At 36.8% G+C, this 26,950-nt stretch overlaps 1 protein-coding gene across 1 annotated transcript; it reads left to right on the forward strand.

The window, feature by feature from the left end:
- On the forward strand, positions 1-26,612 carry Rab8 (RAS oncogene family member Rab8). Its single transcript, XM_083142827.1, has 5 exons — positions 1-177; positions 6,150-6,210; positions 8,048-8,252; positions 12,243-12,383; positions 25,723-26,612. The coding sequence occupies exons 1-5, from the start codon at positions 54-56 to the stop codon at positions 25,816-25,818; spliced, it is 627 nt and encodes a 208-aa protein (XP_082998953.1). The 5' UTR covers positions 1-53; the 3' UTR covers positions 25,819-26,612.
- The last annotated feature ends 338 nt before the right edge of the window (positions 26,613-26,950 follow it).

A 26,950-nucleotide genomic window follows, 5' to 3' on the forward strand; every position in this document is an offset into this window, starting at 1 on the left:
CTCATTGATTTCCGGTGTTAGGAACACTGGGCAAGTGGGGTCATCCTAACAAGATGGCAAAGACGTATGATTATTTATTTAAATTACTGTTAATTGGAGACTCCGGTGTTGGTAAAACGTGTGTTTTGTTTAGGTTTTCAGAGGATGCTTTCAACACAACTTTTATTTCAACTATAGGTAAGTATTGCTCATATTGGGTGTGTGCCATACATTTTGCTGGGTTCATTTATTGTTGTAGATTTGGATTTGAAACGAATGAAACTGTATTGGATAATAATAATTTAAAAAAATGTACATGCAATGTTTAGTAGGTTATGATTAAACTTCGTTCGCTGCGAAATATTCTCGTGATTTTTAGAATTTGTTACTGTAATGTACATTTAGCCAGTTATGCCTTAATTCCAAGCTTCCGTAGAACTCGCATTAACCCTTGTAATGATAATTGAATTTCGTAAATATCTGGTCACTTATCTTATTTTAAAAACCGGTGCACTTGGTTTTGGTGCTATTCACTGTTTGGTACTGTACTAAAGTGTAACGAATAAAATAATGGAAGAATTCTTCCGTGCAGCATCACCTATAACAACAAATGCATGCACAGTTCATCCTGTTAACATTGTGTACATCTCAGTAATGTTTTATGCATTACTTTATCGGTGTAAAGTAATATTAATGAAGGCTAGCTTCTTTACAGAAATCAGAGATGGAGAATTTATTACAGAGCTAAATTTGGAAACTTGTTTCATTAATAACATCAAATCACAATACAGGCAATTAATGGTGTACTGATGTCTGTATTTAAACATTATTGGTCAGTTCTCCAAATTGTTCTTGGAAACATAATTTATAGTGTCTGAATTTCCATTTCTCAATTTAGTGTTCCCGTTGTAATGAATTTTAAAATTCTCAGCATGATCCAATTTGCATTGAATTATTTCTTAAATAGAAGACTATTTTGGTTAGTTGTGTGTGTTATGAACCTAAAATTTGTTTCAATGGCATCTAACCAAGATATTATTTGGTCCCAAAATGTGCCCCATGTATTATAAAAACCAATTGTACGCATACTCCAAAAAAATTACATGCTAACAGCACCAACCACACTCCTAACCTAACAGCAAAATTATTAACACCCCTAACCAAATAAAGCCTATCATATATATATATAAGAAACAGAAATATGCATACACACTTTGAAAATGTGTTTTTTCTGCTATGTGGTTTCAGGATGATATGTGCAAAATGACACATGAATTATGTACTATAAACACAGCCCAGACCACCTTCACCATTTCTTTAAATAAAGTGTCATTATACACATAAATATTGGTAAAACTTTGGTATGGTCCCAACGGATATCTTCATTTTTACACAAAAAACTACTTACGGAAATTAGTTTCTATAGCATTTAGAAGTTCGTGGAGGTATTTTCTTTCATCGTGCAATCTATTTCACCAGAAAATCATGTATTTTTGAACAGAAATATCTCTCCGACTCACAATTGTTTTTCCTTTCATTTCCTTGCACTTCGTGAACCAAATGTTGCAAATGTTTGATCATATAACTCCCTGTCAGTGTTTCCAACCATGCCGTTTTTAGCAAGAAGATGACAATTTTAACTATGTTTGTCTAATGTAACCTAACCTTGCCATGCATGGTTTGTGGGGCTAAGCGTGAATGGTTCGTGGGGATTTTTTGGTTGACAAGGTTGGAAACACTGCATACCCAATGATGATGTACCACGCTAGTCAAGCTGTCTCGCCATATTGTGTCTTACGGAAGTGAAGTAAGGAACAACAATAATTACTCCTCATGTCACAAATTGAAATTATTTTCGTGAAAAAAGCAAAATACCACCTTGAAGAATCTTTCGTAATGCAGAATAGGTAAGTACGAATGTTAAAAATGACTGAAGAAACTAGTGAAAGGTGTTGGGACCATACCGAAGTTTTATCCTAAATATTAAACCTAACCTACTTGTGGAAATTATAATACACTGGTGTGCAAAACCTAAGGAAGAAAGTAAGTTTCACATGCTGTGTCAGTTACAAGCGGCATAGATCGGTGAAACTTGAACCATACATACAAAGTAATGTTACAGTATGATACAGGAAAGAACAGAGAAAAACACGTGATGATCAGAACAGAAAATGACATTTTTACGCATAGACCGGAAATTACACGGAAGGCACTGCGACTCATGATGGCCCCGTGACATTACAGAAGTAATGAAATGGTCCTTAGAAGGGTGTGTGATCACCACGTACAACGATGCATGCTCTGCAACGTGCTCCCATGCTGCTCACAAGGTTGGTAATGAGTTCTTGTGGTATAGTAGCGCTGTTGTCAACTGTTGGATGGTTGTTGGTGCATATGGACGTGCTGCAAGACGTCTCCCCATTGCATCCCACACGTGCTCGATGGGATTCAAGTCGGGGGAACGGGCAGGCCACTCCATACGCCGAATATCCTCTCGTTCCAAGAGCTCCGCCACTTGCGCTGTTCTATGCGCTCGCGCATTATCATCCATAAAGATGAATTCGGGGCCGACTGCACCTCTGAAAAGATGCACGTGGGGAAGGAGAACAGTTTCACAATAACGTTGACCGGTGACTGTACCGCGTTCAAAAATTTGGAGCTCGGTACGCGCATGCAACATTATGCCTCCCCACGCAAGAACACCTGCACCACCAAAACGATCATGCTCGACAATGTTCCTAGGTTCATTGCATGTTCCCACCTCTCGCCAGACGAGTGTACGTCCAGAATCACTACTCGAACTGAATCTGCTCTCGTCTGAGAAGAGAACGTGACCCCACTCCTCCTCAGTCCAGTCCTGATGTTCTTGGCACCACCGCAAACGGTGCCGCCGATGCGTGGGTGTCAACGGAACACAACGTAATGGCCATCGGGCAAAGAGACCACACCCATGCAGTCGACGTGTCACTGTGGATCGTGAGATGGACGAATCGCGGTCCTGTTAAATGTGTTTGCAATTCCACCCGCTGTTTGACGTTGGTCCCTGCGTGCCTGTTGCACAATGTAGCGGTCGTCCGCTGCTGTAGTTGACCGTGGTCGACCACCACCTCTTCTTTGCACGGCAGTGCCTGTGGTTCGGAACGCTCTCCATGCACGTGAAACAATGCTGTGGGCAATCCCAAACTCCTGGGCCACACTCGTCACACTTCGTCCTTCTTCCAGTTTCCCGATGATTCTTCCCCGTGTGAACGCATCCAAATGTTGTCTCCGGGCCATGTTGTTGTGAGTAACACCACCACAATGCACCTTAACAGCCCTCTGACTGACACACACTGTCTCGTCCCATTCATTCAACTGCTTCGTGTTGTTGGAGCTGACCCATTCGGCGCAATGGTCACGCTGGCGTTATGCCATGCAACTTCTTGGTCCCTGTGCATGTGTAGTCAACCTCTGGCAACATGCTGCCGGGCTTTCATTCATTTGCACTGACTACGAAATATTTTATGTTACTTTATCTATCTCGTCCTTAGGTTTTGCACACCAGTGTAGTATTAATCCTAATGCTCCTAACCACAAACAATGTAAAATCACTACTATGTTCACTGCCAGTTGTGCACATGGGTCATTTCATGTGAAATCACCCAATTGAAACACAAGAAGTTACTTCATAGTCACAGATTTACTTACAATTATTTTTACTGATAGATACTTGGTCCAATATGACAAATATGCAATATTAGACTTGTCCAACAAATATGGCAAAGTTGTAGGGTCGTCACCTTTTAATCAACCACCTTTTGATACCCGGTGGAGGCACAAGTGGTTCAGATCCCACTTTAAACTCTAGGTCCAGTCCCGATTAGCTTTACTGTGCATAAAGCGGACTTAAAACACCAAATCAATCAATCAAATATGTTGAAAGTTACAAATCTCCCAAGTTCCTTTTCTTTTATTGCGAATTCATGATGCTACGAATGCAATTTTTACATGGTTTGATTTCGATTTACGTCTGTTGACACATACTGCGGAGTTTTAGCAATTACTTTAGATTTTGTTCAATATATGGTTAGGTTAGGCAGGTCAGGTTTGGTTCTCTTAGCTTTATAATGAGTCCCTAAATGCATTCTACTAAGGTTTCGATTTACTTCCAAATTCATTCCTACTAGTCTACGATATTTACTGTCACTTGTCAACGGAGAATACCTTGTCCATTGGAAGCACGCATGCTTGTGTAAGGTAATGTTTAAGTTGTTTTTTTCAACGTAAGTAACTTTTTCGAATCCAAACAGTGCTCCTTACTTCAAGGAAGGTTCAAATTTCGTGTGACAATGATTTCCAAAATTCTACGATAAAAATCATTAAACAATCGGAACTGTTACAGTTACAAATTTTTGAAAATTTGAAGATTTTCAGAAATTGAGTGGACAAACTAACTCTCCACATGACACAAAATATGCCATATCTCGGAAACTATGTGGAATATTGTGATGATTTAGGTATTGTTGGAGAGAAGAAGGACAGTACTATCTCTAGTTAGTACCAGAGCCCGGAAGTTTGGCAAAATGCCTCTTTATCTACTGCATATATATTGATAAAAATTTTCCGGATATTCGTTTTTTATGTTGTTTCAAATGTTTTAGAAGCCTTTTCATTTTGCCTATTTCTAATTATAATGCCCTTTTCTTTCAATTTTTAATGAAATTTGACCATTTTTTTAAAAAAAAATGTGTGTGTAAATTATTTTCCTCCCAAAAAACGTTGTTGGCATTTATTTTCCACCATTTATTACGTGAATAATTTTCACCTTATTTAAGTAATATTGAACTCACGCATGTTTCAACATTGCTGAAGGAGAAAAGTGTGAGAAAAAAGTATTTCATGCTGAGTTAGGTTATTAACATTTCCTTGTGCATGATTGACTGCTGAAAACCTGTTGCAGAACTGCAAAATTACGTCATCACGTCCAGCGTCCGTGTCAGGAGGTTATTGACACTTCATAGATAATCCCTTCCTCTTCTCTGTTTTCCTTTTTCTTGCTGGAAATGAATGGCTATGAGAAGGATGATAGACTGGACATAATCAGAAGAAGGAAGAAAAGTGGCAGGGGAGAATTGGAAGAGAAAGAAAAAGAAAGGAGGTTTGGAATAAGGAGTATGGGGAAGACCACAGAAAAGATATGCAAAATGCAACACGAGAGAAAAAGGACATGACATAGAGTGGGATGAGGCTAAGCAGATAGGAAGGGATAAGAGAATACTAGTAAGAAAATGGAAGGAGGCCAAGGAAATAGAAAAGAAAGGTGAAGAAGAGACAATGAATTACTCTTTTCAATGCCTTTGTCTTTTTAAGTATATGCTTCTACTTGATGTGAGCTGATAAATCTGTTCGTGGGTCTAAATTTGTAATATCAAAGTCGATGTCCATGCCATTTTATGGTTGTTACAAGCCTTTAAACAAAGTTTTTGTTGTAATGTATTGTTATAACTGTAACATTGATCGAAAACTACAAATAATTGTCTGGGTGTGTGTGTTATCCTGAAACATTACATTAACATGTATAAATGCTGGTAATAACTATGAACATATAAGAAGAAATATCACATGGAGTTAGCCACAATGTGACGTGATACGTAGTACCACATAATACCATTATTTTCACCACTATAACATATCTCCACAAGTTAAAAACAACATGAAACTTTCTTCATAAACCATGCTGAAATTTCCACTTTCTCGCAGAAGTATGAAGGGTCACAAACATCAACATTGTTATTACACTGAACATATAAAATGGATGATAGAACAAACACAATGGAAATGTTGAAGACATCCTCGTTTGATATCAGCCAGTTCAGTTCTGGATATGCTCATAAAAACTCACAAGCTTATCCATAAGCAGAACTCACCTGGTTGATATCCCGAGAGAATCTCATCAACATTCACCGCCAAGAAAGCTTAAGGAATTATTTCCAATAAACATACATTTGACATGACCCAGGATTCAAACCTGGGACCTCTGGCATGGCAGCACATTACACAGACCACTCCACCATGAAGACCAGTTTTAAACAGAAAAATAATTTTCACTGTGTTTGTACATAATGCATTTTTGCACTAATGTCAGTATTGAAATCAAATGCCATTGTTAAATAATTGTCATTCTCTTGCAGGTATTGATTTTAAAATTAGGACAATAGAACTAGATGGGAAAAAGATTAAACTGCAAATCTGGTAAGTTGTCTGTTATGTTGTATCTGATGTTATTGGTATGAAAGCTGGAAATAAGAACAAATATAAATTATCAAGTCCATTTCTGGGAAGTCTCAAGTCACACATTTTCTTAAGTGCATACTGATTGCTAACTCATTTTAAGTATATTCTCATGATTTGAAATAAATTGCATCAGTTTAAGTTTTAACATACAATGTTCCACAATTTTTAGTAACTATTCCAAAATTGTATCGTGCTAATTGTGACTTATATCAATAAGAGAAAATATGGGTGGATCAGTAAGTTAAAATGTCTAAAAAAGTGTGGAATGAGTTTACTTATGAGTGATTGAATTCCAGATCTTCCTTCCAAAGGTTTCAGGACTGTTTCCAGTTCTTTCTTAGGGATGGGTAGGAATTAAACCATTAACAAGGCTAAAAATAGAAGAAAATGAATCAAGGTTATGATCAAAGTGGTCTTAAAAATAATGCAATGTACAATTGAGTGCCTTGTCAGTAGTGTGTGTTCTGTAATTTTTTTATCGCAAGAAATTTCAACACCTCCAACAGCTTTTTTTATTCTGTAAATATATGAGGATGGTGTATATTTAATCTCGGAAATTTGCCCATGGTGTCTCCATCTTTGCATATATAAAAAACATTAACAACATATATCTTGTGGATTATTATTACATTGTTTAGTCCTTTCATTGCTTCTGTTTCGGTATAATGGCACAAAAATTCATTTAAATTAGAGGACAATAATAAAAAGTGTGCTTTTTTATTTACAAAACATGTCTTCAATCATTGTGCCTCCATTACCTATTCACGTAAGCATTTAGTTTTATTCCACTCCTCTCCCTCCAAAAATAAAACAAATCCATTGAATATACAAAGCAAACAGAATTTAATCTGGTAATCACTGATCATAAGCACATCTGCCAGCACTACTCCATGTCATGAGCAACAGTTGACAAATTGGTGCTCTTTGTGAAACAAACATATGTAAATATCTGTAACAGTAAAGTAGTTCTGCATGAAAGATGCAGTTTGCATTCAATGTTTCTTTTAGCCATACAGTCAATTCTTGTGATGAGGAACAAGGCACATGTATAATCAGGGCTTGAAAAATCCCGGCCAGCCTTGCGACTGTGATGTTTTGCTGTAATATTGCAATTTTTTCAAATTTGCATGTACAAAATTTTGAAGATTCTAAGTTCAATTTGCAGAACAGTATAAATGATTTTTTTATCAATGTTGTGAACATTCCATGGAATCAGTAACAATTTCTTACTCTTGTCCCCCACCCCCATCTTCCCGCTTTGTCTTTGCTAGTACTTCGTAATTAAATGCTCACATGATTCAGCCATGTTTTGAATTCGGTGATGCTGCTCAGCTTCTTATAGTATGCACAATTGCTAGTAGGTGGTTTCCTGGCACCTGATTTTCAGAGCTGACGCCTAGCTCTGAGGAAGATTTTTCGAGCACTGTGTATAATGAAGAAATCGGCATCTAGTAATCAGAAGTTGGACACACTAGTATATTTGTTAATTTGTTTTACATAAGCCACTGCTTCATTTTCTTTGATAACGGCGAAGTAAGGTTAAATTAGCACACTGAAGCAAATGAATCAATGTTTTAACAAGATGTAAATAAACCACTTTTGGCAAACATCTTCCTCACATTTTATGTCTACCTGAGCTGAGGATGATTCAGATTCACTGTGTAGAAATGGTTTAAAAGTTTTGAAATATTTCCGTACAAGCAATTTATAGATTCATTTGATTGTGTACTATTGTTATTATTAGGCAGTCTTCTTCTAAGATATAACTATACAAATGTTATATTTGCATTTGCAGGGACACAGCAGGCCAAGAAAGGTTTCGCACAATAACAACTGCTTACTATAGAGGAGCCATGGGGATAATGCTGGTGTATGATATTACAAATGAAAAGAGCTTTGAAAATATTAAGAACTGGATTAGGAACATAGAAGAGAATGCTTCCTCAGATGTTGAGAAAATGATGCTTGGTAATAAATGTGATATGAATGACAAACGGCAGGTATGTAGCATTTACACGCTGTAAGAAGAATGTAGGGTGGTCCATAAGTATGGAAACATCTATCTATGTTGAGGAAAACATGAATTTTATTTCCCTGTACATATTTTGTTAAAAAAAATGGGAAGGTGGTTACATATCAAAATGGACAAAAATTTCATAAGTAGAGCCTGGATAGTTATGCACTAAAATGGTGCAAACTATGCAAATAAATATGAAAAAAAACTTATCTTTTTTCAGTAAATTCAAGAACCTTTAGATGTACACAGATATTTGTTCTTTTTTCAGCTCATACGATTTTGGATGTAATAAATGTAAAAGTTGCAGTTCTGAATTCTTCCACTCACACTTGTTTACTTTACACTACTATTTTATAAATGAAAGGAGAAATACATTACTTGCAGATCATGATTGCACTTATTCTGTTTCCAGCTTTAAAACAAAGTAGGTGTGACCAATAAGTTACCGAAATTTGTATTAGTGCATACCGTGCCCACTTTCTATTCGCCAGCACTTCCCCCTTCCTCCCAGCGTACGTGTTAGCTCCAGTGTCAGTATTTTCCACAACGTGTCAAAACTAGAGTTAAAATGAACACTGTTGTAAATACGAGAGATGAAGAAAATTTAATAATATAGAGGTAAAACACTTGCCAATGATGTCGGTTCTCATCAGTGGTAATATACCATGTAAGAAGAATTCACACAGCTGGCCATTGTAGCGGAGTGGTTATCATTGCACACTACGATGCCAGGAGTCCCGAGTTTGAATCTTGGCTTGGGCTTGGATGTTCTTTGCGAGTGTTCCTTCATCAATTTCACCATATCATCACTGATGCTCATCCTCGCGAGCATCAGTGGCATCATACTGGCCCAACCCAGTTTTCCCCATGCAGGTTTTTTCAGAAAAACCCACCTTGAAAAACCCCAGTCAGAAAGTGTTTTTTTAAGAAAATGTAAATTATTGCTTTGAATACTTGTCAGGTTCTACGATTGTCAAAAAGTTTTGAATACTTGTAAAGGAGAGCTTATAATGCCAAAAATAATGAATGTAGTACAAGTCATAGTGGGTTTTTCAGACTACTTTCCTCAAATCATGATAAAAATGGACTTTCAACAGAAATAAAAATAATACATATCCAAGGAACAAAAAATAAAAAAAAGATCAGATTTTTTTAGATAAATCATTTGCATTGTAACGTTGAACAAAGTTTATAATTTTAAAATGTTTTAGCTTTTTGGTTATCAGTCACTTCCTTATGTGGGGGAAGTAATAGTGACACATAATAGTTTCACTGTGGTGATACAATACATTTATGAACAAGCATTACAAAGGAGAATTGAGTACATTTTTTGAAATGTCGTTAATTGTGGCATAATTAAATCGGAACATTCTTTAAATGATTTTTCTCATTTCTCATCATAATGGGTTGCTTGCCTATGCAAGATGAATATTAATTATGTTTGTTTAGTACCTTGTTACCCATATAAGTCTTGCACCTTCATGATCTACCACAACGTAATTTTTTTCTTTTTTTCTTCTTACTTTTTAACAGTGTATAGGGTACACAAGTAAATACAGTGTACATGTATACTTCCATATTTTGATCATTTTTGACATTTTCAAACATTTGAATAGGCTATAGTTTTGAGCTTTGTGCATGAAACTTACAGGAGCATTATCTACTTGCACTATATTTTGACAAAAAATTATCCAATTATGGTGCATGATTTAGGAGGAGCATGAGTTAGGGTGGATGAGCAGAGGGATGTCATCAGTTTAGTGGCCATGATAACTGCAATACATTTACAATCATTTCTAAAGGTAAAATTATTTCTGCAGCTAGAAAACTTGAGTAAAATTGGACAATGTGTTTCAAGATGGTGGATGAAACACTGATTTTCCCCATGTTGCAGGCTCTATGCTATGCTCTACACTTTTTTTTTTGTTCAAAACTGTCTAGAATATCTTTTCTGAGTATAAGGAATTAAACTGAGTCATTTTAGAGATTTCATTGGTCCGCAATTTTGCAGTAAGACTTTTAAAATAATATTTCATAGCGTAGGAGAGGAGTGGTGGTAAAATCACAAATGTATTTATGATAACCACTATAAATGGAAAGCTTTTGAGTTGCAATTTTTATAGTTGCAAGATAACTTGAAGGATTAGTCTCACATTCTATTTGCACAAAATTGGTCATCATGTTTAAAAATAGTAGACGACAGACCGGTTTAACATGTATTCCAAGAGCTTTAAATTGTGCTCATATTTGACTAGGTTACATTTTCGTAGATTAAGAAAACAAGTCTCAGCAATGTTACGGCATCACTTGAGTTTTAAGCCTTTAATAAAACCTCTGTAATATAGTGCGTGCTTTAGGAAGAGTGGGGATAAGTCACCAATTTTGAGACCATGATAACTGCAGCAAAGTTAGAGGTTTTTAGCTGAAATGAATCACAACTAGATACACCTTGGGAACGATTTATTTTTTGCATTTGTTCAAAGCATTTCAAGATTGTAAATGAAAAATGGATTTTTCATATGCTGAGGTAGATTCCAAATTCTGGTAACTTTCAAATGCCTAAACTACATTTCTGGAGATTAAGAAAAGAAACTTTTAATAATTTTAGACAATAAATGTTTTGAAATATAGTGCATGTTTGGGGAACGTTGGGGACCAAATTGATGGTCACTGATGTTTTGACCATTTGAATTGCCATTCTCATAGCAGCCAGATATTTTGGAGGATGTATAAGTTATTCCATTTGGACTAAATCAGCCAGACAATTAAATGTGGCAAAATTGTAATTTGGTATGTTAATACATAGATGCTTGAAACATCCAGAAAAATAATGGGGAAACATAACTGTGATAAACTGTGAAATAACTGTATTGAAGCAGATTGAAAACATTGTGTTGCATAATACAGTGTGTTTCACAGTAGAGTCTTCCACAGAGTGGCATCCATTACATTGGGCAGCGAAAGCATGTCTGCCGGCAAACTGGATGCAACGTTCACGTAACTGGAACCGCTAGCTATGTAATGAAAAAAACTCATACAATTACATTGACAGTTACAATTAAAATGAACCTTGATACAACAGGTGTTGGAAATAATGTCCTCCAGCTTCCAAAAATTTACGGCATTTTCTAAGGAAATTTTCACTAACACGTATCAGTTCCTCTTCCGAAATTGCTTCAATTACTCTCCTGATATTTTCTTTAAATTCTTCTATTGTATGGTTTCAGGTTTAAAAGCTTGGTAGCTCGCCATGCAGACATTATACAAATGTCTGTTTCTTGTGCAAGGCACCGGAGGGATTTTTGAAAAGTGTGTACCAAGCGTGTTCCAACGTCGTCTAGTTTCTGCCCAGTAAGCACACACCGCTTCTTATCAAGAACAGACCGAGTTTCCCTAAATTTGCTCATAAGTTCTCGAACATTGTCGATGTGTGGAACATGAACATTTGGGAATTCTGCTGCCAAACGCCTTCTGACTTCCCTACAAGAATTCGTAATGACATAACAGTCGTACATAAAAATGCGTAGTTTTAAATTGTACGTAGCATTATTTGGACAGCAGAAAAGCAACAGTAATACATAAACTAAAACAAAACAATCTAAAACACTTGTTAACATCTTAACACTTCAAAAACATGTGCAAACTGGACAGCAGCCATCTGGATACTGAAGCACTAGCACATTCCGTGCCAAGGTCAGCGTACAGCTGTTGGTCTAAATTCCGGCAGATGCCCTCCCACCACCCGGCATGTTAGTCGGCACTTCACGGAAGACTCGACCACCACCCGGCATGTTAGTCGCCACTTCACGGAAGACTCGACAGAGAAAGACACTGTATTTTTGGATTATTTAATGGTCTAAATATGGAAATCAACAAGAAAACTGCACAATTAAGTGGGGATATTTTTACCTTTATAGACAAATGTATCTAATTATGTAACTTTGCATTTATAACACTTTCCTTTCAATTATAGGTGAGCAAAGAAAGAGGAGAGCAGTTAGCAATAGAATATGGCATAAAGTTTATGGAAACAAGTGCGAAGGCTTCCATCCATGTAGAAGATGCTTTTTATACATTAGCACTAGACATAAAGGCGAAAATGGAAAAGAAATTGGTAAGTATTTAACAGTCCATTCAATTGTGTAAAACAAACTGCAATGATATAAACATGCGTAGAAAATACAGGGTGATTCTTTATGTAGTTTACAACTTCAATAATTTATAATTATTTATTGGAACCACATACAGACTTGATTTATATGTCATTACGCAGCAAAAAACTTCAAGTTTTTTATTAGAAATCTGTTATGGTTCAATGTGTGCATCGTTGGTCATCCTGGACACATCCCAACGAAAGTCAATTTCCGGCCAAACATTAACCAGCATTTCAGGGGTAACATAAGCAATGGCTGTTGTGATGCGATCTTGAAGTTCATGAAGGTTATGAGGTAGGGCAGGGGTGTACACCCTATCTTTCACAAACCCCCACAAAAAAAGTCGAGTGGAGTGTAATCTGGAAACCGTGGCACTTAGCTCTTTCCGCACCAGTGAAAGTCGCCATTTTCAACGATAGACTGGTGGTGCCGCATGTGATCAGCTCCGCAACTACACACTACGTGAGTCAAAACTTGAAGTGTCTTGCTGCATAATGACATATAAACAAAGTCTGTATGTGGTTCCAATAAATAATTATAATTTATTGAAATTGTAAACTACATAAAGAATCACCCTGTAAGTTAATGTTTTATTTTTATTCGTGAATAATAATGTATTGTAACAAAATATAGTTGGAAAGCATAATAGGATTAAAATATAGCAGAAAAAAAATAACATAAACTATTGAAATATCCTAAAAGAGATCTGACCGAAACCATTGTGAAAGTTTCGGTGTGGAGTCTTATACTGTAACATCAGTTCTTTCCATGTGGGCACACTTTTAGATTATTTTTCAAGATAGAGGAATTATAGGAGCTCCACAACGACACCTAATCAGGGGATTCTGGGATCGATCCCCAGTTGAGGTACATTTCACAATGAATCGGATCATATTTTAAACTGTAGGTCTACTCCTGATTAGACTGTCTGAACATAAAATGGACTTAAACCAAGTGTAGATTTGAAATGAAGATGTTTGTTTCAGGTACCTTCCCTTCTGTGAATCATTATTGTTACCTGATTATACCAAACATAGAGGTAGTTTAAATGCATTCTGAATATCAATCCAAACTGTTCAAAACAGCTGGTGTATACAAGCATGGCTAGGGCTTTCCCAGGTTCCAGGAATTAAGTTTACATTTAGTCTTGATGCAGGTGCAAGTAGGAGAAGGAAAATAAATTCCTTTTCAGTGAGCCCTTGCTGCCCCACAATAAAGGAAAGTGATTAAAAATTTTCAAAATGTAGCACAGCCATGTACCTAAAGTTGTGCTTAGTAGAAAATTGATCCATAGTTTATCTCTAAAAAAAATGAAATGTATTAAACACTCAACTGTTCCCAAGTAGGCTATTGGTTCTGGCAATGGGCTGTACATCTTGGCATTTGAATTTTATACCATAAAATACCACTCCATGAGAAAATATTACCTTTTTTTTTTTTTTTAGAATTTATGGAAAATAGAAAAACAAGAAGCTCCTTAAAGATTTTTTTGTCCTGTTTAAGCCCTATTATATGCATGGTGAGGAAAATGGTTTGCCATACACGTCTATATAGGGTACCTATAATCCATTACATACTGTACTACTAAACTAAGTATCCATGGTAGATGTGCTGTTTTAATATTGCATATGAAACATCACTTATGCAGTAAAGTAATTATTGCCTTCAATCCAGCTTCATTTATTGTTATTGATTTGCTTTATTTTACTTCACTTTTTGTACCATTTTGGCTAATTTGCAAAGATGGGAATGAGTGATGATATGATGAAATTGATGAACGGACACTCACAAACATCCATGCCCAGGCTGGGATTCAAACCTGGGACCCCTGTCATCGTAGCACGATGTGCTAACCACTCTGCCACGGGACCTGGCCCAGCTTCATTTAGTATTACATAATACAATTATATTTTTTTGTGGTTATCAACACAATTTCACATGGTTGTAGAACTATAACAGTATTACACTTTAGAATTTTTGATGCATTCACTTCAGTTCATTGCAGGGGCCACAGGAACCTTCCCAATAGGAAATTCTGTGTAAAATTTAGATTTTCTTATTCTAAATGTTTGTTGCGAAGGCGATACAGTTTTTTTCCGCACGTGATCATGATTTTTTCATAAATAAACAAAATCAACCCCAACTATCTATGGTAAATAGTTGTCCTTTTACGATTTTTTTGGTGTGTGTGTGTGTGTGTGTGTATGCATCACTGCACATTTGAAAATCACATACCTGAAACTCTCCCATTTCGAGAGGCTAACATACATAAAAGGTATGTATAATCCTTGTATGTGATTAATGGTTATAACATACCATTACAATTGTACACATGCCTAATATCGTAATGAACTTTGTATACATTCCTAGTGCCTAATATAGTAATGCATAAAATTGTTTTTAATGGGTCTAACACACTGTTTTTCTCTTTTCCTTCCTTCCTTTGGATGTGGTGATGGCAGAAGGTAAAATATTATATTGTTTTAGTTGCATCCAGCTAGCATGCCAAGCTTGAAGTGCAGGAACTTATGATAAAATATGTACATGCAGTGATAGTGTTTTTTGTTGCTTGTGTAAATATTGTGTAGAAAGCATGCCGCTTTAATCATTACTTACCTAATTAATGATTCATATGAGGAATGTATCAATCCTTTTGTAACTACAGTCTGACATTATCAGAGTACAAGGTGATTAACAAAAGGCTGACTTCCGTCTTGAAACCTTACCTTAGAAATCTCTACATTCAACACTTGTTCATTATAAGGTTGATCCGTAGTGCCATTAAATGCTAGTGTATAAAAAAATAGTTTTGTTTTTAATAATCATTCTCTATACAAGCATGCTTGTTGCTAGCTAGCCTTTTTATTTCTTATTCTAAGGAATCAAAACAGTAATTTACCAAGCTTTTGTGCAATGAATGGATGTTTGTGTCAACCTTGTATTCTCCCCATAACATTTTCCTTACCTGTGTAAAAACCGGTCCATAAAAGGAAACGCAGCACACAAAAAGATAAAAAAAACTGACATTAACTTGTTAACTTTTCGTGTGGTGTATTTGATTTTATGGTCCAGTTTTTATACAGGTGAGGAGACATGATCTGTTCAGCTAATGGCATGAGAACTTATTTATATGGACATTTTTCTGATGTCATATAAATACATTGGAATGTAGATTATACATTTTTCAAAGGACTAAAACTGAAGCACTTACAATGCTGGGAAATGTAAATGTGGGACTGAGTCCATGGACGTCTGCAGGATTTTTTTCCAGGGAGGGACAAAGGAGGCATATTTTCCCCCATAATAGTGATACCCCCTCAAAAACCACTATTTCAGTCTGAAATTATAATTTTTGTTCAACGAAGTTATAATAATTAACATAAATTACTGTGACTGAAATGAATTTATGTGTGAAATATATAATTTTTAGGTGTACATTCATTTTTCCAGAGGGGTCGTGCCCTCTTCCTGACGTCCATGACTGAGTCTACAACTTTGATATGATACCAATGCCTAGGGTACAGTGGTAATCACAAGGTCTGATTAGAATGTCTGAGCATAAAATGGATGTAAACAAAACTGCCAAATCACTATAAGCATAAGAGTACATACTATTCCAAAATGTATTAGTATTGGCTGATACCAGTGGTATCAGAAAGGTTCTGTTGGATTTTATTTACTGATACTGGGCGATGCTTTTCTGACATTTTGGTCTTTTGCTCGGTCTGCAAAAGTCCTGCACAACACTTTTACAGAGTCTAATTATCCTGGAAATTATGAAAATTGAAAATTTTCATTTACTTTACACTAATATTGTGTGAAGAAACTATTCTGTGATTACGTAACAGGTAATTTATTATTCTGATGTAATTCTTGAATATTTTAATGAAAACTCAGGTAAATTGATGCTAATACGTGGGTCGGTCGGAAAAGAACGTTACTCACCTGGACATGAAGGGGGCTGTCGACCCACTGTACCCCCTCGAGAATTACGTCGATTTTTTTTAATCGACAGATTTCAACGTTTTACGTAATATAAAAGCGGTTCCAGCGTTAGGAAACCACAAATAACTGAGATATTTGATCGCAAAGCATGACCCTCGTAAGCACAAGAAACTACTATTCCGGACTACTATCGCTAATTTTTCCCGTAAAAAATTCCCAAACAGCAGCAAAATTAACACTCCTGGCGTATCCTGACATTACTACGACCCCAAATTTTAACTATGTTTGCCTAACCCAAAATAAACTAACCTTACCATCCATGGTTCGTGGGGCTATCCATGAATGGTTTGTGGGGCTACCCGTGCATGACGTCAGCGCCAAATTTTAACTGCAAATTCGTGATTACGAGGTCTACATTTTTGACTATGCGAAAAATGAAAGAAATTGGGAACTGTCCGGTATTGTAAAATCATGCCACAACCATTTCCAATACAAACGAGAATATATAATTTTAAAAAGTGCTAACCTTAAAACAATGCACTTTCTGCTGCATGGTTGCCCGGCCGAAGAACGCCACGATACTGAAAATCTCTATACACTCCCCAATATGCATTTTCAATGAATAGCACTTAGCCACTTACCACACTAAAAATTCATGCCCACCTTGCAAACAAAATCCCAGTACCATGTGACATGAACCGAAAGATCGTCTGCAGTAAATCTCATATGGCCTGACGTAACAACAGTATTGCCAACCTTCAATCTCAGATATTTCCAACACAAAACACAAATAACGTAACAACATGTTCCTTCATATCACATGCAGATGGCAACGATGAAAATGACGTCATAAATAGTCCCATCAAAAAAACTCTCATTACTCCACTATAATACATCTCCTAAAGCTAAAAACAACACAAATCGTTCGTATAGAACATAATCTTCATAAATGACACAAAAATCATCACCTCATCGCGGGGGTACGGAGTGTCGACTGTACCGACATGAAGATCCCACAGCAGGAACTTGACATTTTTAGGCATGCTGGTCGTATTTTCCCCCTACCTCAATATGTCGATGCCATCTGTCTGGAAGCTTCGTAAGTGCCTGACAGAACCAGTATTTTGGGCCCGTAGAACAACAGAAGTGTACAGCCTCCTGTAAGTGCCAGTCATTGATGAATTTCCGTGTCGCAGACAACCAGTATCAGGACAAGGATAGACTAACCTGTAGATGTCAACCGTGCAACGAGATTTGCAAACGAATGACACACAGGCTAAGGGACGAAATCCGGCAGAACCCACTTCCTTTTAAATAGGTTTTTTCCCCACCGTTTCTTGTATTGCTGGTTTACTTCCCGTTAGGTTACTGAATGCATTTCTTGCTTTGTTTTTAACAGTACATAATGTGGCTGGTTGTAGCTACGTCATTTTTCAAAGAATACGTGTGATCCTTGCACCGCTTCAGGACAGGAAATTACATCACAGATTTTAAACACAATCAACTCTGAATGTAGTGAATACAGTGAAACCTCGATTTTACATTTTTCAGGAAACCAAGCTGAAAAAACTTAAAATGCAGGAAAATTTTATAACATTTTTCTTGGTTGGAACTACAGCACCTTGAATAACGTAGTGTGGAAAACGACCCAAGAAACTGGTTCCCCGAGACGATGACAAGTAGATGGCAGTGCGATCGACCCAGATGCTAGTTTTGTTATGAAAGTAATGCGGCTTAGTTAGTTTTTGGAATATATTGTGTAGATTTGTTTCTCTAGAAAGGCAGGAAGTGAATTGATGGAATAGAATAGAATAGAATGGTCTTTATTTAAGCAGGCGTGTTTCGGCCTCATGGGCCGTTCTTACAACCAACCCTTGTCAAAGATACAATAAATGAATAAAAACAAAAAGAAAGAAAAAAACATAATGATCATGATAATACAATAAAGATAATATAAAGATTATACAATGATAAAATAATACATTGATTAGATTAGTATATATACTGTTGAGTAAAGATAAGTAATAAGTCTTCGGTAGTTCAATGTGTATGCCGGGGGGGGGTAGGTTAGGTATGCATTATATGATGTATAAGTGCAGGTGCAATTGTTAACATATGAAGGTTAATTAAGTTGTTGGGACAATAGTAAGTTCTTCAGATTTTTCTTAAAACTTTGATGGCAAATAATGTTAGTCAATGGTGCAGGCAGTTTGTTCCATTCCCTGATCCCTGTAACAATGATGGACTTGTTATATGTGGCGGTTTTATGTTTGGGGATTTTTAGATTGTGCTTGTTGCGGATATTATGTTCGGCTGATGTTCTATGAGAACAGATCTTATCGGATAAGTATTTTGGGGAGCCACTCTTAAGTATTTTGTGCATCAAGGTGAGTGTTAAGTATTTTCTTCTATTGTTAATGTTTAGCCAAGAAAGTTTCTTTAAATAGGGGGATACATGTTCCTTTCTGTTTAGGTTAAATATGAAACGTATACAACAATTCTGAATTTTTTGAAGTTTATAGTTTAAGCCCTGGGATTAGAGGCACATATTTTTGGTAAATAAAAAAGCAAAATTTCGGTACAAAAACAGAGTCAATTTCGGGTTCAAAAGCGGTAAATAATATAAAATATCGGTGTTATAGCGGTGAAAAAATGGATGAAAAGTGGTATATAAAAATACATATTGGTTTTAAAATTGTGAATATAATCCTAAATTTGATTTAAAAACTACATTTATTCCACAGAATTAACATTTCACTTCTAATAGCACATTTATGTAGTTATCAGAGTATTAAGTTTATTTCTGTGTAAAGGAGTCCATTTTTGCTTCTCCAATATTAACAGCAGAAATAATCACTTTTCCGGGAATTGCATAACTCTCAGGATAATTCAGACCTCGGAAGGTGTCGCGTCGGTGAATAAACCCTGAATTTCGTGTTTAAGAGTTAATTTCGCTTTTTGCAGTTCATTTCGCATTATTTCGTGACAAAATATGGTCACAAAATGCATCTCACAGCTTTCAAAAACATAAAAAATTAACACTACAATGTGTTTTTTCAAATTTCGTTTTTTCGTCAAAAACGAAATATGCATGCCCCTACCTGGGATATATTACTGTACACTGGAGCGCAATAGTCTAACGTGGATAGGACGAGTGATTGCATAAGACGATCTTTAACATTAGCGTCCAGAGCATGTTTTAAATGATACAAAGATTTAAGTTTCCCCATACAGTTTTTCACAATAAATTCGACTTGTGGCTCCCAATTTAAGTGTCTATCGAACACAATCCCCAAGTTTTTGCTTGTATCCACTTCGCATAGCGGTATACTGCCAAGAGTTGGAGGAGAAGGTGCGTTTTTGTGAAGTTTCTTAAGTGTACCATGAGTTCCTATGGTCATGAAGCAAGATTTTGTTGGATTTAATTGAAGGGAGTTCCTCCGTGACCAATTTGTTATAGCATCAAGGTCGAATTGAAGTTTGGTCATCGCATTATCGTAGTTTTCTGTATTACACTGAATATAGATTTGCGAATCGTCAGCATACTGATGGTAGTGGCAATATTGGACAGCGCGGTCGAAATCAGCTACGTAAATCATGTATAGTAGAGGACCCAATATACTTCCTTGAGGGACGCCTTGTTGAACAACTAACCATTTAGAGTATGTGACTTCCGGTTCCCGATATTTCACACGTTGTTTCCTGTTGCCGAGATATGATCGAAACCAATTTAACGCGTTTCCGATAACGCCATAGTGATACAGTTTGGCCAATAACAATTCATGATTGATCGAGTCGAACGCTCTTGAATAGTCCAACAAGACTAAAAGTGTAACTTCATTTTCATCTATTCCTTTACTTACATTGTCTACGATATCTACCAGCGCAGTGCAAGTACTATGCATTTTTCTGAAACCAGATTGAAAGTGTGGTAGGAAACCTTGAATATGTGAAAGTATTTGTTCATAAATTACTTTTTCAAGTATTTTGGACATTGTGGATAGAATGCTAATAGGTCGTAGATCTTTTATTTCCGTGGGGTTGGATTTTTTAGGTATAGGTGTTACTTCGCATTTTTTCCACTCTTGAGGGAACCAACCTTTGGAAAGGGAAAGATTAATAATGTGCGTAAGAGCTTCTAAACAAAAGGGGATGCAATACTGTAAAATAGTTAGGTTTATGCCATCATAACCGCACGCTTTCGATTTCATTTTGTTAAAAATTTTACGTACTTGTTCGCTACTTACTGGGGTAAAAAAGAACGTGTCATTGTTGGGTTGCTCAAGATACGTGTTGGTTTCATCAATCACCGCTGCATTGTTATCTGAGGGTGCACTCGGCTTAACAAAGAACTCGTTTACCGCATTCGGCCGAAATGTATCTGGGGAGAGCGCATTACTCTTTTTATTTGGTAAAAGTCCCTGGCTTCTGAGGTTAGACCATAAATTTTTAGCATTTTTTACATTCATATTTACAGTTTCGTTATAGTGCTTAAATTTTGCGTTTCTGACTGCTTTTTTGGCTCTGTTTCTGAAGTATTTGTACGATAGGAGAGCGTCTGGGTCTCCTGTATTTACATATCTCAGATGAAAGAAGTCGCGCAACTTCCAGAATTCCCTTACTTGATTTGAAATCCAGGGGGCGGGAGGTTTGGTTACACGAATTTTTCGCTGGGGGGCGTGCTTATCTATTAATCTGATAATGTTATCATTCAAGGCCTCCACCGCTGCATCTACGTCCTCGTTTCTTTCGATTTTGCACCATTCCACATTTTCCGCGTCTTTACGAAACTTGTCCAAGTCCATGGTTTTGAAATTTCTAATTTTGATAATTTTTTTAGGTTGCTTTGGTGTGTACAGGTCAAATATGGAGTATGTTATATGGTGATCTGTGATTCCAGGTAACTCGCTCTGCCCAATTTGCTTTACAATTAAATCTTGTGAACAAACGATTAAATCAATTAATGACTTTGACGTCGCTGTCACTCTGGTTGGCTTGGTAATTAATTGTTTCCCGTGAACTTCCTTGATTATACTCTGAAGGAGTCTAGTACTGCTTTCGTTTTTTCTTAACATGTTGATATTCCAGTCGCCTAACGCAATGAAGTAATCGTAATTTAAGTATAGGTGTTGGAGGATATCTGCTACGTGACTGATGTGAGTATAGCTGACATTTGGGGGTTTATATGCTACCATAAGTCCAATTTTTTTCCTATCGATAGTTAATTCGATTACAAGGTACTCTACGCCGATATCATTATTAACGAACCCGTCTAAAAGTTTCCATTTAAGCGATTTAGAAATGTATAAGCACACACCACCTCTAGATTTGTTTAATCTATCTTGTCGAACTAATGTGTAATTTTCGAAGTCTACTATATTATTACTAATATTCGGTTTTAACCAGCTTTCTGTAATGGCTATCAGGTCAAAGTTTAAGTTCGATATCATTTCTTTAAATTCATCTATGGAGTTGAGTAAACCTTGAATATTTAGATGACATAATTTAAAGCCATTTTCAGATCTATTTATTTCAGCTTCGAGCTGTTCCTTTATATTGTAATTGCTGTGGCGGATATTAATGGGCGACTCTTCAAAGTAACTGGAGTGAATTCTGATTGGGAGTGGCGTTTCTGCACCATTGACTACATTGGTAGGGTCATTTATATTTATCGTTTCCTCCACTGTTGGTCATGAAGTATATATTCTGTCCCAAGTGTGAATTGCATATTGGAATAACAATGAAGATGTGCATACGCATAAAAAAACAGGTGCTAGTTATCATAGTGACTTATTACTACAATCAAATTTTTAAAAATGTAAAAAAATAAATGAAAAATTTAAGAATAAAAAAGTAAAAATTAATATAAAAATGTGAATACTGACACAAAAAAATAAAAATAAAAAAAATGAAAATATTTGTTGATTAACTAAAAATGGGAGAAATATAGATTTTTGAGCTTGCCGATATATTCTGGCGTGAGTTAGAATACAAGCTGAGGGTTGTTTACATTTATATAACAGTCTATTATGCGACAGGTTCATGCCCTCCTTTCGCCACCATTGAGGAATGCAGAGAGTATTGCAAGCTTTGTATGGTTCGGCGCGGAATGTTCTCCTGCATTCCCCTACCCTCTACTTTTGACTGGTCACCGTTGCCCGTACGTCATTGATGGGGGAAGCAGTTCCAAAAATAAACACAACCACCGTTAGGAGGGGAGTGTGGCGGAACAGCGTTACTTTCTGCTGAACTTTGCGATGTCCTCCGGGTCACTAATCCTAACCACGTTTCCGTTGTGTAGGGCAAGTACATTCCCATCGGTTGTCCATACTCGTTCGAATATTTTACTAAGCCTTACCTTGTGAAAAAGGTCCAAATTTGTTTTTGTTAGGTTTTCAGTTATGAAAATACCTGTCCCTGTAGCCTTGAGGTTGTAGACCAAGTCTCTCTGGGCGTAGGTGACAAAGCGCGCAATGATCGGCCAGGGTTTGCCATCACGTCGCGGTGCTCCCAGTCGGTGAACACGATGAAACACATTTTGTGGCACTTTCACTTTCACCTGCTCATTGATGATTTTTGAAGCAATCACTTCACACTTTTCACCCTCACTTTCATTGATGCCATGAAAAACAAGGTTCAGGCGACGGTCATATTGTTCCAGGGAATTCAGATCCTTTCGCACTTGCTTCACTTGCTTGTCTAGCTCAGAGATTTTCCTCTCGAGATCGTTTTTTACTTCTTGAATGGCATCCTCCACTGCAGATTTAATTGCAGTGGTCAGCGCTGGTTTAATTTCTTTCAACACCGCATCACTTGCAAATGCCAGGGCGATGCGTCTGTCCAGGTCTCCGAACTGTTGGTTGAGTTCCTTCGCTATGGCTGTCGAGATGGAGTTTTCAATCCGTTGCCACTCAGCTTTGCTGATTCCCATTTTTCGGGCAATACTGCTCTTAACAATTAAAAAAAATACGACAGAGTAAGTACTTGTGCTGCAGTATCCCCTCCTCCGTGCAAGCTCGAGTTGGGTAGACGGACCCTCTTACATGCGGTTCACAGCGGGCGACTCAAGCGGAAAGAGAGAGCTATTCATGCACGTCCGAACTCCTTGAAGGCTGACTCGAGAATGTTATTATTTGTGGAGTGATTTGCAGTCACGAAATGGCATTAATTTGGAAAGAAAAGTAAAATAAAATTAATAAATAAATAGCATGTGTAACACAAGAAGAAACATCGCAATGTGATTCCGGACGTCAGGTCTTGGACTGTGTATTAGTGTTTATTTTTCTATGTTATTAGAATATAAATAGTATCCAGAGAGATATTTCATACCGAGGCGACAAACCACAAATGTCGCTTGAAAGCGAGCAGTCGGAAAGCAATGCAGCCTTTCGAATCGTAGGGACAAAAGCTCTGACTGCATAGTTTCCTCAAGGAGATTTTACACCAAAGCGACACGCGACAAACGATACGAGGATTTCACACCAAAGCGACACGGGTCCTTCGGTCCAAGGCAACTTTCACACCGAAGCGACACATGTTGCTTGGAAACGACGGTTGGTGAAATCCTCAAGCGATAAGTGTCGCGTGCCGCTTGTTGCTTTGGTGCGCAATCTCACTAAAGCAAGACATTCATTGCATCGCGTATGCGCGAACAACAAACCACGGCAACATGTTGCAAGCTATTGAGGAAATGGCCCAGTTTGAGCGACACAGAAGCGACAAAGCGACACGTGTTGCTTATCGTGTCGCCTAGATCTGTAGTTGTAATTTTACGGTTTATCGTGTCGCCTATCTGTTGTTCGCAAGCAACGCTTGCTAATAGACTGAAGGCACCATGTCGCTTGTCACTTAGTTGGGAACTCCCCCTATAGTGCGTCGCTTCGGTCTCAGCACCCTTCCTTTAAGGAGCTTTCCGACCGAAGTAACAAGTTGCACGCGAATACGCCATATGAACGTGTCGTTTGCTGTTTGCACCCTCATGTGCAATGAATGCTATTTTACAGTCTGGAAGTGTGTGTCACTAGTGTGACAGTGTGAACATCCCGTGTCGCTTGTCCCATTGGTTTGAAAGTTGCCTTACAATCATGTCGATGGCACTAAGAAAGTTTTGTGGGGTTCCCCTTGTCGTTTCATGCAATCATCATTATCATCATCGCCGCGATTAGTTTAAAGCGGAAGAAAATATACAGTAAATATCAAAAATACAAATGCTTCAGTGTGTATATCTTTAAAAGAAATGATGATGATAATAATAACGAACCTAATTCATACACAAAAATTTAGTTGCCAAGAGCATTCCACGCGTATTTTTTCTCCCGTATTATTAACGAAAGTATGACGATAACAGGACGTGGTCGACTGTCTAGAATGTTCGTTAATATCTTCGCGACCACTGTACCAAATATCATAGCAATTATCACATTCATAGAAATGCTTCATGTAAAAGAATCAGACGTTGCAGCGAAAACTCCATTTACTTCCATTATAAGCAGTCGAACACCAAGCACCGGGGTCAACACCAGCGCCTCTAGCGGATCATTTTTGAGTGGAACCATCCAGAGAGCGCAGAAGCATGCCGTTTTCCACACTACGTTATTCTAGGCACTGTAGTTGGAACCAACAAGGTTGAATGTATAATGCAGGAAAATGTAAAATCCGGGAACATTGGGGTTCCACTGTATTCGGCTATAGTGAGCCTAAATCGATATACATGAGAAATTTTGTTTAGAGTGAACCTTGAAATTTGATTTTATTGAGCCTAAAAAGTGCAATGTCTATGAAAATTATCAGCATAAGTACAGTACTTCAAGACAGACGTCTTATATTTGAAGACAAAGAAACAGGTTTCTTTATTTTTTGTAGCATGCAGAGCCACTAAAATGAAATGGGGAAGGCCAAGAAAATGGGCAAAGGGGCAGGGTTGTGACTCATGGTGATGATGAAACACATATTTCAAGGAACAGCCTGTCTCTGTCTGTGAAGTTAAAAATTTTGAAAAGTGAGTGTTAATACATTGAAGCTTAAGGTGCTTTGATTGGATGATAGGACAAACTTTATTGGTGACGTCGAACATGATCTTTCGGAAGTAGACTTTGTTTGAAAGTATGGTTTAAGTTAATCAACATTAGTAACATGCTTAAAAACAAGGACTAAGTTCCGAGTGCCTTAGGTGCAAACAAGACACAAGTAAAAATAATTAATTAATACATTGTGTCAGTCAAACTACTTCCACATTGGGTCTTATTTCCTCTGTCACTAGTAACCTAAGACATTTCCCTTGTGATGAATCATGCAAATGTTTGTGTTATTTTCATTTTGGTTATGTTTAACATACTCTTCTGTGCACTTTTTCAGGAGGCTAGTAATCCACCAAAGGGAGGACACCAACTAAAAGCTAACGAGCCACAAAGGAAACCAACGAGTTGGTTATCAAGATGTTCATTGCTATGACACATGCACAGAACTTGCTCCTTGCTTTCAGCTCTTCGCAAAACACATGCAGCATGTAGTCTTTGGTGCAAAACCTCTGCAAGGCTGCAGAAGATATGAACTTTTAAAATAAAAGAAAACAAGTAAATTTGTATGAGACTGTGTGTCCTGGCCTGGGTTAACTTAAAACAAAAATAATCCAACCTCCACATCGCAGGAATGCGAAGTGTTGTTCATTTTGAACAAAAGATCTTCATACTATTTGGGTCCATTGGTAGGAACCATCTCAATACAATGTACACTCTAACTAGGAGGCATGATTTATATATAGAAAATGTAATTTTTCATAATATTGTTTCCTTCTGTCGTATTTTGGAATACAAACAACAATTTTTATAGAAGCAAAACATTGTCTTTGTAATTTTCCTCTCTCTAATATTGTATTTCTTTTCTACCAGATTTTCAGGATAGATATACTTAAGCAGAACATAAAACAGTATTTTTCCAAGCTCTGAAAAGAAGAATTATAATAATGAGAAGTTAAAAGAAAATTTTTGTAGTGTTATATTTTATTCATTTTGTATTGTAACTAGGTTCAATATGGGGAAAATACATATAAACAATACCAAACATGTTTTTTACATGCATGTAAAATTAGCATGAATGATATTATTTGGGATATGTGCTGGTACATACATCCCAGAGTTATAAAAACAATTAATAAAGCCAAATAATTAGGTGATAATCCTGTTAACAGGTATGTAGTAAGGCACTTGACAATGAAAAAAAAAAGAATAAATTTTACAAGTTTTGTATATTACTGTTTATTGTATATATTGAATTTTTCTCCAATGCTTTTTTTTCAATTTGTTGAAATAATAATGTATATTTCTGTTTGCTGGAAAATATCACTGTAGCACAGAACACTCCACACTGACAATACTGCTATAATTCTCCAGGTATTAATTAAGAGGTATGTGTTGCAAGTTATGGGTAAGCAGTATTTTGTGACATAATTCAGCAGGTCCCCAAAATCCTTTCAAGTCCAAGGTGAATAGAAATACTAATGGATGGAGAAACAGGGTTTTTTAAAAATGGACCATTTATAATAAATAAATAATGCTACTGTAGTACAATGAGATGCAATTTTGAA

The sequence above is a fragment of the Lepisma saccharinum genome, chromosome 1, assembly GCF_977018435.1.
Source record: "Lepisma saccharinum chromosome 1, izLepSacc3.1, whole genome shotgun sequence".
Classification (NCBI taxonomy): Eukaryota; Metazoa; Arthropoda; class Insecta; order Zygentoma; family Lepismatidae; genus Lepisma; species Lepisma saccharinum.